The sequence below is a fragment of the Dermacentor albipictus genome, chromosome 2 (assembly GCF_038994185.2).
Source record: "Dermacentor albipictus isolate Rhodes 1998 colony chromosome 2, USDA_Dalb.pri_finalv2, whole genome shotgun sequence".
Taxonomy (NCBI): Eukaryota; Metazoa; Arthropoda; class Arachnida; order Ixodida; family Ixodidae; genus Dermacentor; species Dermacentor albipictus.
In genome coordinates, this window is record NC_091822.1 from 50,975,882 (window position 1) to 50,990,651 (window position 14,770).

The 14,770-nt window shown below is 44.9% G+C and overlaps 1 protein-coding gene across 4 annotated transcripts in view; it reads right to left on the minus strand.

Annotated features, from left to right (window-relative positions):
* Positions 1-2,060: 2,060 nt before the first annotated feature.
* The window catches only part of LOC135904278 (uncharacterized), a 33,238-nt gene continuing 20,528 nt past the window's right edge, over positions 2,061-14,770 (minus strand). Inside the window, exons 3-6 of one of the 4 annotated variants that reach the window (XM_065434906.1) lie at positions 8,215-8,247; positions 3,949-4,058; positions 2,796-2,815; positions 2,061-2,224 (exon numbers count right to left, since the gene is read on the minus strand). In XM_065434906.1, coding sequence (XP_065290978.1) covers positions 2,121-2,224; positions 2,796-2,815; positions 3,949-4,058; positions 8,215-8,247 — 267 coding nt within the window. In that variant the 3' untranslated portion in view covers positions 2,061-2,120. The other 3 variants (XM_065434907.1, XM_065434908.1, XM_065434909.1) reach the window with 3 other exon arrangements.

Consider the following 14,770-nt stretch of genomic DNA (forward strand, 5'->3'; position numbering starts at 1 on the left):
AACACAAGTGGTCTACTCAAGGTAACATTTATTATAATCTCACGGCGTTCGTATGCCGTCACTATCACCACCAAAGGTCGTAAATAAACGTAAATAGCGCAGACCACTTACCTAACATCAATTCTCACAGTGCCTGCATTCTACATAGTTTTTTCATCGAATAATCCCCTTTGAAGCGACGTAACTTCGATAACTTCGACTGTCTTCGGCATACGCAATGGGGTGATGCAGAAGAAGCTTTACTCAGAGGACAAGAGATAACGAATGAAAAATAACTTTGACCCATTACAGAATAGTTACTGAAGCTGAACGTCGTAGTTGATTCGTCGTGCGTATGGTATGGTATGGTATGAAGAACTTTATTTAGGTCCTGAGGGATCAGTCCGAACTGATGCGGGCCGCTCCCACGTCGGTACAGAGAGGCCGAGCCCCTCTGCCATCATCCGGGCCCTCTGTCCCCGTCTACGTATTTCGCTGTTAACACCAAGATTTTCTTTGTACGTATATGCTGCATACCAGTAAATAAACTCCGTTTGAAGTCAGCGCTTTTGTTGTCTTGAACCAGACCGTGTCTTCAAAGCTGCGATCCACGATAGTTTTAGTACACCATCGATGCTTCTTTTAAGCATATAGTGTAACTAGAGCCTACTAGTTACACTGCATCTGTCGCAAGAGTGGTTCGGAGGCCGTTGCTCAGTCTGTGAGATGGTCTTTGACGAAAGCTAGGATACTTTTTAGCCATATAAGCTCCCTATCGTCCAATCACCCATATGGGTTGATGTTAATGGCCAGAATTTCTACGCATTAGAATATGCGGAGTCTTCGCTTGAGCGTGTCTGTCACCTCTGCTAAAGGTGCAATGCGACCAAGATGAACACCAATCTGCCCACCAGGCTCTGATGTTGCTTGCGACGGGGCTACAACAGACATTCAAACTTTAAACTCTTTTCTCGGCTAGTGACTTATTTCATGTCGTGTACTACGCAACCAAAGAGACCGTGTTCGTATTCACAGAAGTCACGCACCCGGTTTTCCTTGCCCAACGGCAAGTTCGCCTGGCCAGTGAAGCGAGTGCAACGCTCAGTGCACGTTGTGGGTTGTCGCAGCACAGAGATTCCATAGACCTGGTTTGGCACCTTCTCCTAAATGTTTTCACTGCAACGAACCCGAAACTATGAATCATTTCTTTATAGAGTGCCGTAGGTTCAATGTGCATAGAAAATGACTTCTAGAAGGTCCCTTCCACCAACTTGGATTAGCCATTAGGCTACCTATCATTCTGTCTCTGGGGGCGGCGGCACTAGGACACTGTAATAGGAACGTATACGATGTCATATATTATTTTGTAATGCAAACAAGGAGACTTCCATGCTAGTTTTACTGTATTGTTTTCCACAACAAGAAACCAAAAATATTAACTTCTACTTTTAAAAAAACTATTGCATGAAAATTATTATTAACGATTAGAATTAATTTATTATCTCATTTTCAGCAAACAAATATCCATTTTAGGTATTTAGTTTTTCGACCCACTGCCGCCCGATTCATGGCCGATCCCCCGTAGTGGGTTGTGCTGTAACTACAGGCACTAAACCAAACGAAACAGATTCCTGTCAGCTCGTCCAGTAGTAGAAAGCATAATCTCTCACTTCTGCTGGCAGATGCCAACAATGTTGCTTCTGTCGGCCTTTCTTGTGTCGTTCGGTCGCAATGTGTTTGCCCTAATGCGAAGAACACTTTCACTATAAGCAGCGTGCCTACTAAGCAGCGCACCAGCGATAAATCCAAGTGTCTCCCAATCGGTCGTGTCACGGAAATTTCAGCAGTTGTTGAAAAAGCTCGCCTTGTTCAAAGATTTGTCTAAGCTGTGAAACGGAGTTCCAGTGAATCTCACACAAGGAAAGCGCGTTATAGCCTTGATAAGATGCGTGGTTTATCGAACGCCTGTTTAAATTCGGCAATGCGTCTGCCGTGAATTGTAAGCGGCACCACGGCCACACCATAACCGCGCGTACAGGCACCGACAAAAAGGAAAAGAATAAGAATATTGTATGATTACATTGTGCGTTTAATCATACGCAGTTTGTTCTGCGGACATTTCTTTGAGGTAATTATTGTATTTATTTGCGATTTAAATTGAAAGACTGATTATCTTCACAGCCCTTGACAACGAGACAAGGCCCGTCACCCAGGACCGTTGGCTGGAATCCGTCGGCCAAGATTCCTGGAACGAGAGCCGAGCAAACCTTTTGTCAGAAATCTGCGGCCTACTAAGCGCTCGGCAAAATGTGGCTCCAGGACGTGAAATGAGCGTCCTCCCACTTCCAAAACTCCGGAATGTAAGCTTTGCGATCATTCTCCAGAGCTTCGGGGCGCTGGGTAATGCCGTGTAAAGCCTCGCTAAACGTCCTGGGGTTCACTCTCGCTGGGCGTTAAGTGGGCCGCGTGCTTCTGGAAAATGATTAGTACATGGTTAAGAGCGATGTCACACAACCAGACGCTTTCGCCAAAGAAAGAAAGGGTGGCGAAACACGCGGAATACGTAGAGAGGCTCTACCTAGTCGAATATTTCCTGGGCATCTGCCGAACGTATTCAGCAGCCACCACGGCAAGAACACGGCAAGCGCTCGTACCGAACCCCTGCGGCTGTTCTTGCGACTAAGCGATGCGCTCCGTAGTTGCATTCGGCACGCGAGAAAAAAACAAAGCGCAATTCATTCACGCACAAACGGAAGATACCACACACAAGGTAGTGTACTGAACGAAGACAAGAAACCATGCGTGCGATTACTTACTACCATCGTGAAAGACGCGACTGTTGGGTAGAGAGAAGAACATGGTGTGAGAAACTTAATAAAGACAAATTGCTTGTCGCTCAGGTAAGCAACTATAGACAACGAAAACTAACAAATTTATGGAAACAACTGTCAAGCGTGTAGGATAGACTGCATTTGACCTTATTAATCGCAGCTCAACAACCGCTACGCGAACAACTTCGGCGTCCGTGGCGTTTGCCTGTGCTAGTTCTCGCGATACACCACTGGCGTTACACCCTTATAGAACAACACGCTGTGCATTCCCTCAACTGCGTTCAGTCGTAGTGAATTCTAAGGCAATCGGCGCACGGGTGTAGCTTTCTTTATTTTTTTGCGACCTCACTTGGCAATTTAAACAATTCGAGAACCGGCAGTGATTTCTGAACTCGAAATGCATTATAGCTCTGACAGTGTGGCACAGGCCGCAGTCTGTTCCGCGAAGTGGAGTGACTCTATTTTTATCCCGCTTTTACGGCCCTCCCAGAACTCTAGAATGAGATCGGATAAGCCTGCACATCAGGAGTCCTTAAAGAAATATGAGAGCCCAAATGGATGTCAGTGTATGTTCGCGAGTTCTGGATAACTGGTGATGAGTTTATTATGGTGAACATCTACCAGTTCGTCATGAATTACCTGCCTTAAGTCATAGTATTGAAACTGTAAGCGAGCAAGTAGCAAACTCATACATACAATGTTACGTTTACCATGAAAAAGCTGCAGAAAGGTCACTCAATGAGTGGCGAGCGTCAAAACAAAGCATGTCATAACGATCCACGACTTCAAAAGAAGTTGGTCGTGAGGACGGTAAAAAAGAATAACTTGATATGCCAACCATATAAATAAAATTTAGGTAGTATTGTTGGCTATGCAATTTTGCCAGTTCTGCATGTTGTCTTCCAAGGCTTTTCAGCAACCCCGTACGAAACATTGAAAATAAAGCTACTGCTACGCATTATTGTTCATTGTTCTCCCGAGAAGTTTAAATTCGCAAATATGAATAAGCATTCTTTCTAGCTACATCAGCGTCACCCACAGCGATGCCGATGCCCCCCCCCCCCCCCCTCCCTCAGAATGATACACTACACTACACTACGCTGCGCTACACGCACACCTACGCATACATTCCACTCACAGTCCTGCGTGAGCAGCCTGATGAGTATGCCGAACATTGTGACACTGATGAGCAGGAGCATGGTGGTCATCGCGAGCATAATGAAGCGCTCCCGGGTCCGGTCGATTACGCTGCGAAAGAAATTAGTACAAGCACGCATTGCTCCAGTCGGCGAACCGCTACCGCGTAATAGAATGGCGGCATGTGCCTGAGCCTATAGTCAATTTTCTATGATGGACTACGTTGTATTTCAAGAGAGCCAATGAATGAACCTAGCAAGTTTAAAGCACTTTTCTGAGCCGCAGTTGGACAAATACTAGCAAATACGAGTAATTCGAAATTCATGACGTCACGCAGACGTACCGCCGCTCCGACGACGGTGGGAAATTCAAACTGAAATTTAGCTGTTATTTTTCGTTTCAGATTCACTGCATTACCGTGAAATTAGCGGAAATAGCCTTTTGAAATCCTAATTGATCAGCGCTAGCCACTTCAATGTTTACTGTCGTTATAATAATTTGATTGCTCAGCCAATACACTTAGCAGCTTCAAGTAACGGAGAATAATAGGCACGTAGAAACTTCTGCTGTATAGCATAAGCTAGACGCATATTGTATATAAACAGATTCACCGCGGTCCATTAGTCGCGAGTGACTTAGGAGAACGTTTTGTTTACACGCGTTCATATTCCACTTCAGGAATCGCTTCTCTAGTGAAGTGATTTATCATATCGAGAATGCCACTGACTCTGCGTCTTGGAGACAAAGAAAACCTACGCGGAAAAACGAAGACTCACAGGCACTCATCCTACACAAGAGCGACTGTAATACATTATCGCTAATGCCTCCTACTTATGCGATAAGTGTACGGCGATATCTGCATAGCACCGACGCTAAAATCTGTAACTTCTAGTCATTTTTTTTTTACAATTACATTGTCTTGGCATGTAGTTATTCCTATCTCTTTCCTCCTATCTCACCAAACATTATTTATCATGTACATTTATTTAATCCCCCTTCCACTATATACTTCCATGGTAAGCATAGCAGAATCCAGTGCCTCCCTCCCGGACACCCACACACGCGCCGTCTCCCTTCTCTCATGTGCCTCTGTACGTCTCGTGAAATGACGTGATCAAGACAGGGTACAGTTGTGCTGTCAACAAAATGAATGTCAACCAGCTATCCCATCCCACTATGCCTCGGCTGACCACTGTTGTCGTGATTCTTTTATAGAGTGAGAAAAAATGATGGCTAAATTCTCGCAAAAATTTATTGCAGTGTCGCTAATGCTTTTTAGTCAATCTTAGGTAACGCAGGTGCTTTGGAACCCTATGGTGTAGGCTAACGTAGAGTATATCATTTAACAAAACGTCTTAGGTTTGTCTACGGTCTATTTCAGTTTGGAATAATGAATTTGCCCGCAGTGTGTAGTAGATCTTTATTTTGCCAATCTGCTTGCATAACACAGCCGATGACAGCTAAGGTTCAGCGTTTTCCTTCACAATGCGAAGTTGCAAAGGCGGCACAATCCAAAAGTACACGAGTAATATTTTCTTCCTTGCCCCGCAACTCCACGCGGTTCATATTATCGCCGCATGTCTTCTACATCTCAGCGGTCATCAACGGATATGATATGTCCTGCGACGCACATTGGTGGCATGTTAACGCGACGACGTTGAGTACGTGACCCTTATGCAGATCAAATGCCATACTTTCGCCTCTTTGTCTACTTGAATGCTCCACGCAGTATTGATTTGTCCAAAACACAAGAGATTCGTGTGAACGGACCCACCTGCTAAAATATCTACTCCTTCTGCAGTCGATCTGTCTTGTTATTCAGCTGCTGCGTTCAAAATCTCGTCACAGAATTGAGTGCAACAGATTATAGCAAATTTACTTGCTATAACTCTTGCAAGTGTCCGCCACTCGAACGTAGCTTGTGAAAGTGCAGAACAAGTTCGTCAGGACCCATTTATTTTGGTTTCGTAAATGCTCTTTTTCAAAAGAATTTTGCGAGCGTGCTGTGAATCATATTAATGCCACAAATGTGAAGGCGACCATTCTTTCATCATGCTCACAGAGCATACGCCTCATACAGCCCATTTCGGTCGCGTACATGTTGCACTTGAATAACAAAGCGCTCTCCACAGGGTCATTTTCCAAGCAACATTCCGAAATTAAAAGCCGCTAAAATGTCGCCAATTGTTCTGCCATGTAGCTTAAAAGGTCGCCGGTCGCGAAATAGAAAAATGTGTCGCTAAACTTACAATAAGATCGCTAATTCTAGCGGCAATGTTCCTGAAACGGCAATATAGTGCTTACCTTTCCCCGCTCAGGGACTCTGGCCCAGCTATCACGGAAGCCCATTTAAATCGCAACATAGCTATCGCATTAAAACCCGTCCATAGACATTTATTCTGAAGGACCAGCCCACCCACGTGGTTACACTGTATGCTGGAAAAGCGCGCGTTACAAATCATATTTGAAGATTTCGATATTTATTGTTACAATAAGGTGTGCACTCGCAGCGGGAAAATATTAGCGCAAGGGACTGGTGGCCGGAGCGGAAAAAATGGCGGCACGCGGCGCTGTTGATCCCGAGCGCGGCGACAGGGAGAGTGCCAGGCACATTCCATTTTACAAAGCAGGTGTGCCTAGCAGAAACCGACCCGTTTTAGAGCCCGCATTTCGAGAGTTATTGCATGCCTCATTTTCGGCTAAGCTATGCATCAACGCTGGTGCATAGCACGAACAAAAAATAATGGTAGGCGACCCTAGTCTTTGACATGGGTGTCTCTCAGCGGCACTCGCACCTTTAGAACCTGGTGTTCTTTAGAATAACTTAAGGCTAACGCAACGCACGAACCGAACTCGGAGGCAACTGTTTTCCGTTAATTAGCCAGTTAAATACCATGCCTCCCCCCCCCTTCTTGCGTGCGACTCATTAGTGACGTCATTACTTCCGCTTCATAATTCCGGATTTACAGGAATTTCGCTAAAGTCGTGCTCACGTGGCGGGTCTCTTAAGTCCTCGATTCTGTGCTTTTGTGTGCAGTAATCCGTGACTTCTAATTAATTCTAATTATTCCAGACACTTCAGTAACTCAACGTGTGACCAAACTTATGCTGTGATATGATATCTATTATGAAACCATGAGTATTGTACTGTACTATTGTCTCTCTCTTTTTTCCTGATTTACCTTCAATTTCAGCCGCGGTCGTTTGAGGAGGCGAACCGGAAGTTCGGGGCAAGAAACAAGAGCGTCACTCGGTGCTAGTGCCACTAATAAATGGGCTCACGTGAGCAGCCACGCTGGCGCATATAGCTTGGTAGGAAGATATACCGTAGCTTTCGAAATGAGGTACTTAAGATTAGTCGGTTTCTGCCGGCCACCCCTGCTTTGAAAAATGGCATGTGCCTAACACTGTCGCTATCGGCACGTTCGGGAACAACAGCGCCGCGTGTCGCGACTTTGCCAATCCGGCGGCTCCGGACACCAGTCCCTCGCGCTTTCTTTTTTTTTTTCGCTTCGACTGTACATATTTGTGAGCGTACAGCACATGTGGTCACGCAATATCCTCGCGAAGACACATTTTTCATCGGATTAGGACTGATCCCGCCGTGCCTTCGATTGATAGCCTTCGGGTTTCGCCCGTGATACGAACTGCAAGAAAGCTCTTGTCAGGACACGCATAACTGCACAGCCGCGTGATTACACTGCCTCCGGAAAATGTCCGTGCTTTAAACCGCGTTTTCATACTCAGATTAAGATATTCTTACACGACACGGCTAACATGTTAGAACCTGCCGTAATCATTGCCTCATGCTTCACGAGCGACTTGCGGCGCCTGCGCTAATATTGCAAACGAATAGACTTCGGCACACACCCAACGTCAGCCAGCGGTACATTGTTCGGGACTATCTAGTTGACGATGCGTATGCGTCGAATAAGTGTTCCTTGCAATTCCGAGTACCGTTGCTAGAAGGACGCGATGATGCGAGCAAAAAGGTAATTCCCAGCGAGAAATGTGTCGCTCGGACAAAGCAAATAACCCAAGCTGGCTTTCATCTCAAACTCTAACATCGTTATTTTCAAGCTTATCTCTGTATTCGCGGTATTATTGGCGCGTTTGTTTACTCCAAAATGCCAGAGCACAATTTCGCTCCGCAGAACTTTGTCCCATCGTTTTTCTGAATTATCTTCGCAAACTTCACCGCGAAGTCAGGCGAGAAAAACCCCACAAAGAAGAGCCTTGCACACTAATTATCGCGCCATCTACTCACGTGGTCTCTCGCGTAATGAGGGCGAGGTTCCTCCTGGAAAGAAAAAAAAAGGAAGGAAGTTGCATGGATTAGTGAACATACCGGATGAATACCTTGTAGCTTTCCCGGCACAAAGTCAGCCCCGTTATTACGACGCACTTCGTCAGCAATATTGACTTCACAATGTGATAACAAAAGTTGTGCTGCGTAAGTTCCCCAGACGCATAATATGCTTCCCTGTCAGCCCCGCGATTTAATTTTAGTACTGTTCTACGAGAGAACCTGAAATGAAAACCCACATTTCTTCAGAATTCATCTACAGATTGATTTGTCCAGAGTAACAAACAACACGGAATACACAGAAGCACACACGGACAGCGGTGACTCTAAACTGAATATTTAATGAACACGACGTAAATGCGAATGTGAATACGCATAAAATACTACTGGCCATCTTAATAACACGGCGATCTTATACATATCACAGCGACTTGAACAGAAGAATAATCATCCGCCGTGGCTGTGGTGTTGAGCTGCTTAGCACGAAGTCGCGGGCTCGAATCCCGGCCACGGCTGACACATTTAGATGGGGGTGAAAACACCCGTGTACTCAGACTTAAGTGCACGTTAAAGAAGCCCAGGTAGTTCAAATTTACGGAGTCCCCCACAAGGGCGTGCCTCATAATCAGATCGCGCTTATGGCATGTAAAATCGCGCATCTTAATTTTTTTGAAGAATAATCATACAGACTTATCGCATTAGCAAAAACAGTTCGAAGTGCATCGATCAGCCAGCCGCCAATTTTCTTAAGCGACAAGGAGACCTAATTCCTCAAAAACACGCAAAAGCAACACATTGCGTCCCCTTTCGTGCTTTCTCTGTTTATTGATATCGTGGGGGGGGGGGGGGGGGGGGGCTTTATTTAGCGCCTAACCACAGTTCCAAAGTTATCAGTTAGCTCAAGATGCGCCTGCATGTGTTTCTAATATCCAGTATTTTGTCCGGATTCAATAACGAAAGGGCGTTATCTTATCAGATTGCACGCGTGAAGCGAATACTGGCGTACATTCTCCATCACATTTGATGACCCGAGATTGCGCTGCAATGTAGGAGTATTCCAATCTGACGAACCGACGCCTTGATCCGTAGATCGGAATCAGAGGAAGCACTTTGCGCGTAGCCATCGTTATGTTTGAGTGTTATTTTCTTTTCCAGCGCAAGCTCATCTTATAATGAGTTACATTCGTGACTGACTCTTTTAGAAGTGTTTTGTTCTTGACATTACTACAACGTGAGAGTATAGAGGTGCTCCATCTTCACTGAGTGAATACTGGGAAACCGACTAGGCCTTTTCTTGCATCTGCGTTTACACATTTACCGCACCAGTTTATTTTTATAACTTCCTTTTTAATTTAGGAGGCTGTAAAGCACAGCAACCTTTTATTAATAGGATGTTTTAATAACGCCGGTAACTTAAATGCTTATTAGTTGGCTTTGATCTCATGGTAAGAACTTTCAATAAAGATATAGTTATGATAATTAAAAGCTTATCCGTTTGACAACGTTTCATCTTAGTTCCCCTTTGCAAGGTGATAAAGACTTGCAGGTGGTTCACATCGGGGACCCTCGACATATATCCATCCGCCAAACTAAGGGTTATTCCGAATGTTTCATTTCAGGAAGGCGTGTTACCCTCCTGTCTTTCATTCTGGTTCGCAAACACGCATAAGACGAAAATGCTGCGTGAAGAGCGCCGTTAGGCCAAACCAACGAGCTACCGTAACTCACCTGGCCTATATCGCTGTCAGTTAGGCTTAGATAAGAAATATGTTTTTTAAATCGACGCATCACGAATCCAAAAAGAGCTGCCCGCGACCAGCCCAGCTAGGTTTCTTTCATTTCGTACTCCGTCGTAGCGGCTAATAGTAGCTCACGAAGCAGAGCACTCAGTGCGGATATGGCAGAGAAGGTGTTCTATATGTATACTGTCTCGTCACCCACCGAAAATTGCCCGCCGTGCTACTGGCCATCCTACAAAATTGTCCAGCCATTTGAAACACAGCAACTTTGTTTTGCGATGGGAGAGTCCAGGTTAGAGACAGGCTGGTTATGGAGATAAAGGCACGCTATTTTCTTCGGTAACTTAAGAATGCATGAATGAATGCCTTCATTTATTGAGAAAAAGGAGGAGCAAGCATCAGTGGAAGCACGTCTCAGCTGATTGGGAAAGAAGCGGGGGACAGATGGAAAAGCTGGGCCCGTGTGACAGGCGAAGTCGCAGCTTAGAGGCGAGAGAATATACGCAAGAGTTGGCAAAACCAGTTCAATTCCAGTGTAGATGTGTGATGTGCCGAGTAAATGATTGGAGTCACCACCCAGCGTCAGTCCTTTGCGGCAGTATAAGCTCCCGCCGTTCTTGGTAACAAACATTTACTGAAAACCAATCTTCGCAATTACTTATTCATCAGCCATGCCTAGCCACGTATTCCTTAGTGGCAGGGCCTGTGGATTGCAACTACGCTGTCCCGACAAGTTACGACCATAGCGTGACGCTTGCGGTTACGGATGCCATACTCGTGACTCTTACTATACTACTACTGTACTGCGCGAATACTATAAAGATGGATTTACTGCATAAGTTAGTGAACAGACATTTTAGAACCGCGTTTTTCGCCTTACCTACGCTCAACGCAAGAAACATTGCAGCATGTTACGGTGCGCGTCCCTTCATGACAGAGACGCGAACGCAAACATAAGAACGCGTTAGAAGACAGGGTCTTGGGCCTCGTGCCAAACGTATCCAAGCCAACAATATGTTAACAATCATGCCGTCGTTTCTGTGCAAAGAGGTTATGTATTTAAACTTCTGGAGTTACAGTCCAATACGCCACCTACGGGAGCGCGTGAAGGCGCCGGGGGCCACATTGTTAGAGGAAAAGGAGCGTGGCCACAGTACGTGGCTGCGGTATACGCGCGACGCAACCTGTGCTTGCGGTTCTTCGATGAAAAAATAAAATGGAACCCCTTTAGGAAGTAAATCAGTCCGCCATAGTGTGTCGCTGTTGTCATAAATAAAATGTCATAGTGGTGGGTGCCTTGTGTTCTGTGTACAATATGTTGCGAGAACTGAAAAACAGTCGTTTCCTGTTTTCTTCATTCAGTAACCTGCAACGTGCATCGGCACTGTGATGCCCTTTCGTCAATACGTGGTGCCGGCCCGTATTGGCACAACGACATGACCTCGAAATATAGTATTGTATAGCGTGTAATTGATACTTCATTAAGGTCGTTGCGTGTTTGTGTTGTGTCTAGCAGGAGCGAGTAGTGTAAGAGATGACACTGGAGAACAGGCGGTGAGCGAAGTCCGCGAAAAGTAATTGAGGATAGCCATATTGAACGTCGACGCCATGTTGAATAAAGCCTGCGACTTCAGTTGCTCAGCCGCCAGAAAGGCTTGAATGGTAGCATACCACTGGGCGTATTTAGTAACCACAGCGATGAACAAACACTTTGAAGAAGTAAACAGAGGAAAGGGACGTAGTGAGTTGGCCGCCCTTCTCGAGCTCTGGCATAGCTTGAAAAATGAATGTGGTGAAGTATGACGCACAAAATAGTATATGTCAACCCAAATGAATCAGCATGGTCATACTTGCGCGACACGCCATGGTGGCCTGCAACCAGGACATCATGAAGTTGCAGCGATGAGAGTTTTCATTGGGTACTTGAGAATAAAAACGAGCACATCTGAGACGTCCGAGGGACATCTCTAGGGTACAAGAACACATCGCCCCCCCCCCCCCCAAAAAAAAAATCACGAATATAAGCTTACGAACAGGGACATCATAAGATCGAGCACTACGGAGCTTGTTGATCTTGTTTAGGATGACGTCAGCATTTCATTCAGTGTTTATTCCTGAGAAAATGTGTTGAAGTTACGCTTACTTGCATCACAATGGCAAGCGTAATCAGGCGAAAATTGACAGCATTTCATTAGAGAGTGCCTGTCTACTCTGTGGAGATTACATATGACAATGACAACAAACACAGGAAGCTTTGCTTACATCGATTCGCACATACATGGGATCCGCATAATTTTTTTACTATCAATTTAAATGCTTAAGAGGAAGCTTTATCTCGGGCCCAACTCCGACGCGGCCTATTCAAATAGATGTAAAAACGCAAAAACGTTTTTCTGAGATAACCCCTGGACCGATTTTAATGAAACTTGTTGCATTTGAGAGATAAAGTTAAATCCTAGTGACTGTTGGAAGCGGAATTTTGATTTAGGGCTTGAATATTGTTTAAAAGATTTTCAGAAATTCAGAAGTTTGAAAAAAATAGAAGCACGAAGTTTACAAACTAATAGCTCAGCATCAAGATCAGATATCATGGTTCTGTGAACGGCATCCGTTAGGTCATTCAAAGCGGACAAATTTCATATGTCATTTTACATCTTATGTGAATTTGTTACGTTGTTTACAAGGGTTCTGCAAAAGTTGTAATTACATATTATTAAATTTTTTTTAGATTCGTGTGTAAGATGTTAAATTTGTTCGCTTTAGATGTGCTATTATGCACAATTCACAGAATTGCGATATCATTTTTCCTTGCTGAGTTATGGAGTTGTAAACTTGAAAGTTTCGTTTTCTGAAAATTTGCGATTTTGCCATTCTTTATTAAAAAATTGAAGCCGTAAATCGAAAATTCGAAACCAACAGTCACTAGATTTAAAGTTTTTCTTTTAAATGCAACAAACCTCGTCAAATTTGCTGCAGTAGTTGACGAGAAAAACGAATTCTCCTTTTACATGTATTTAGATAGGAGCACCGGAGCTAAAGCTTCCTCTTAAGAATGGCGCTCATTAACGGAATATTTCCATTCACAATGAGCAAAAGCTGCTGTCGTATCCACAGTAGAATTTATTTAAGTAGTTTTAATCCCATGCACATTGTATTGTTGCCAACTTCCGTGGGATTAAAGTCGTCAAAATGGGATACACTTGACAGAGAAATCAGGAGATTGATGAACGGCAAGAAGGCAGAAGCTTGCACAAGACCTCAGGCATACAAAATGACTTTTGAGCAGCTTCGACAGGGGGCCACCCAATGGTTTCGACGTGCATTAAAAATCCTCCAAAATATGAACAGAGGCCGACAAAAATGCGGGCATTTTGGGAAAGGTGAAACCGCTGGAAATTTCAGGACAGCATTAGCCTAAATATAAAAGATGTCTTAAATATAAGAAACCATAACGTTGACAGGATGGCCAAATCTTGGCGCAAATAAATTGGCTGTTCAAGCAGTTCAGCTGAAACTCAATGGTGCGAAATAAGGCGAGAATGCCGGCAAGTGTTGAACAAAGGTCAAGTAGGTCCCGTGGCCGGCGCCAGCGCTCGGCAGCTGTCAAGCGACTGCACGTATTAGCGAGATGCCTGGTCGTCAGTAGTTACAGTATGATTCGAGTCTGAAATATTGGACGCGGACTCCATCACATTGAATACAGTGCATACTACGGTGTCATTCTTCGACAGATGCAACCGATAATCGCGCAATAAGGATGAGAACAAATTGTCTCATTGTGCCGGCTGTCACCTTCCTCCTACTGCCAACATTCCTGCCCCTCCGTAGTTGCTTAGCTTTGATTGGGTTCGGCTGCTGATCACGAGGTCTCGGGATCAAATCCCAACCACGGCAGCCATATTTCGTGGTTTTGAAATGAAATCTTGGTTTTAATAATAATAATAATATTTGGGGTTTTACGTGCCAAAACCACTTTCTGATTATGAGGCACGCCGTAGTGGAGGACTCCGGAAATTTTGACCACCTGGGGTTCTTTAACGTGCACCTAAATCTAAGCACACGGGTGTTTTCGCATTTCGCCCCCATCGAAATGCGGCCGCCGTGGCCGGGATTCGATCCCGCGACCTCGTGCTCAGCAGCCCAACACCATAGCCACTGAGCAACCACGGCGGGTTATCTTGGTTTTGGCAAGTAAAGCCTCATAATGTGTTATGTAACATTCGTTAACGATGTCCTGGGCAGTCGCACAACTCTTGAATACAATTAAGTGTCAGAAGTTGTGCGCGAGGTCTTTTAGTAGGTGGATAGCCTTTATGGCGTTCGATAGCTGCTAGTCTACATGGCGGCTATATAATAAAGGCGGAACGGCAACATGGTAGAGAATGTGGAGGACATACAAATCCCGCATATATTACTGCACAATAATTTTAAATAGCGTTCTTGCTTCACGCACGTGCATAACCACCATAGAATACTACTTTGGAAACTAACTGCAAGTACTGTACATGTCGTACGCAAGGGTGTACCTGGCCTGGTGGCCAGTAAATGTGACGTAATATTGCGAGCAGCTTCGGCCATAGCATGCTAGCGGACTACGACACAGACTGAAGTGACTAGCTCAAGAGTGGACAGGCGACACTAAAGAGGCTACAAGGACAAGCGCCCAGTTGGAAGTTTGCGCTTATCCTTGTCGCATCTTTAGTGTCCCGTGTCCACTTTTGCGCTAGTCACTTTAGCATGGAATACCAACTAGCCCGGTCTCACAACCTGCGACTACA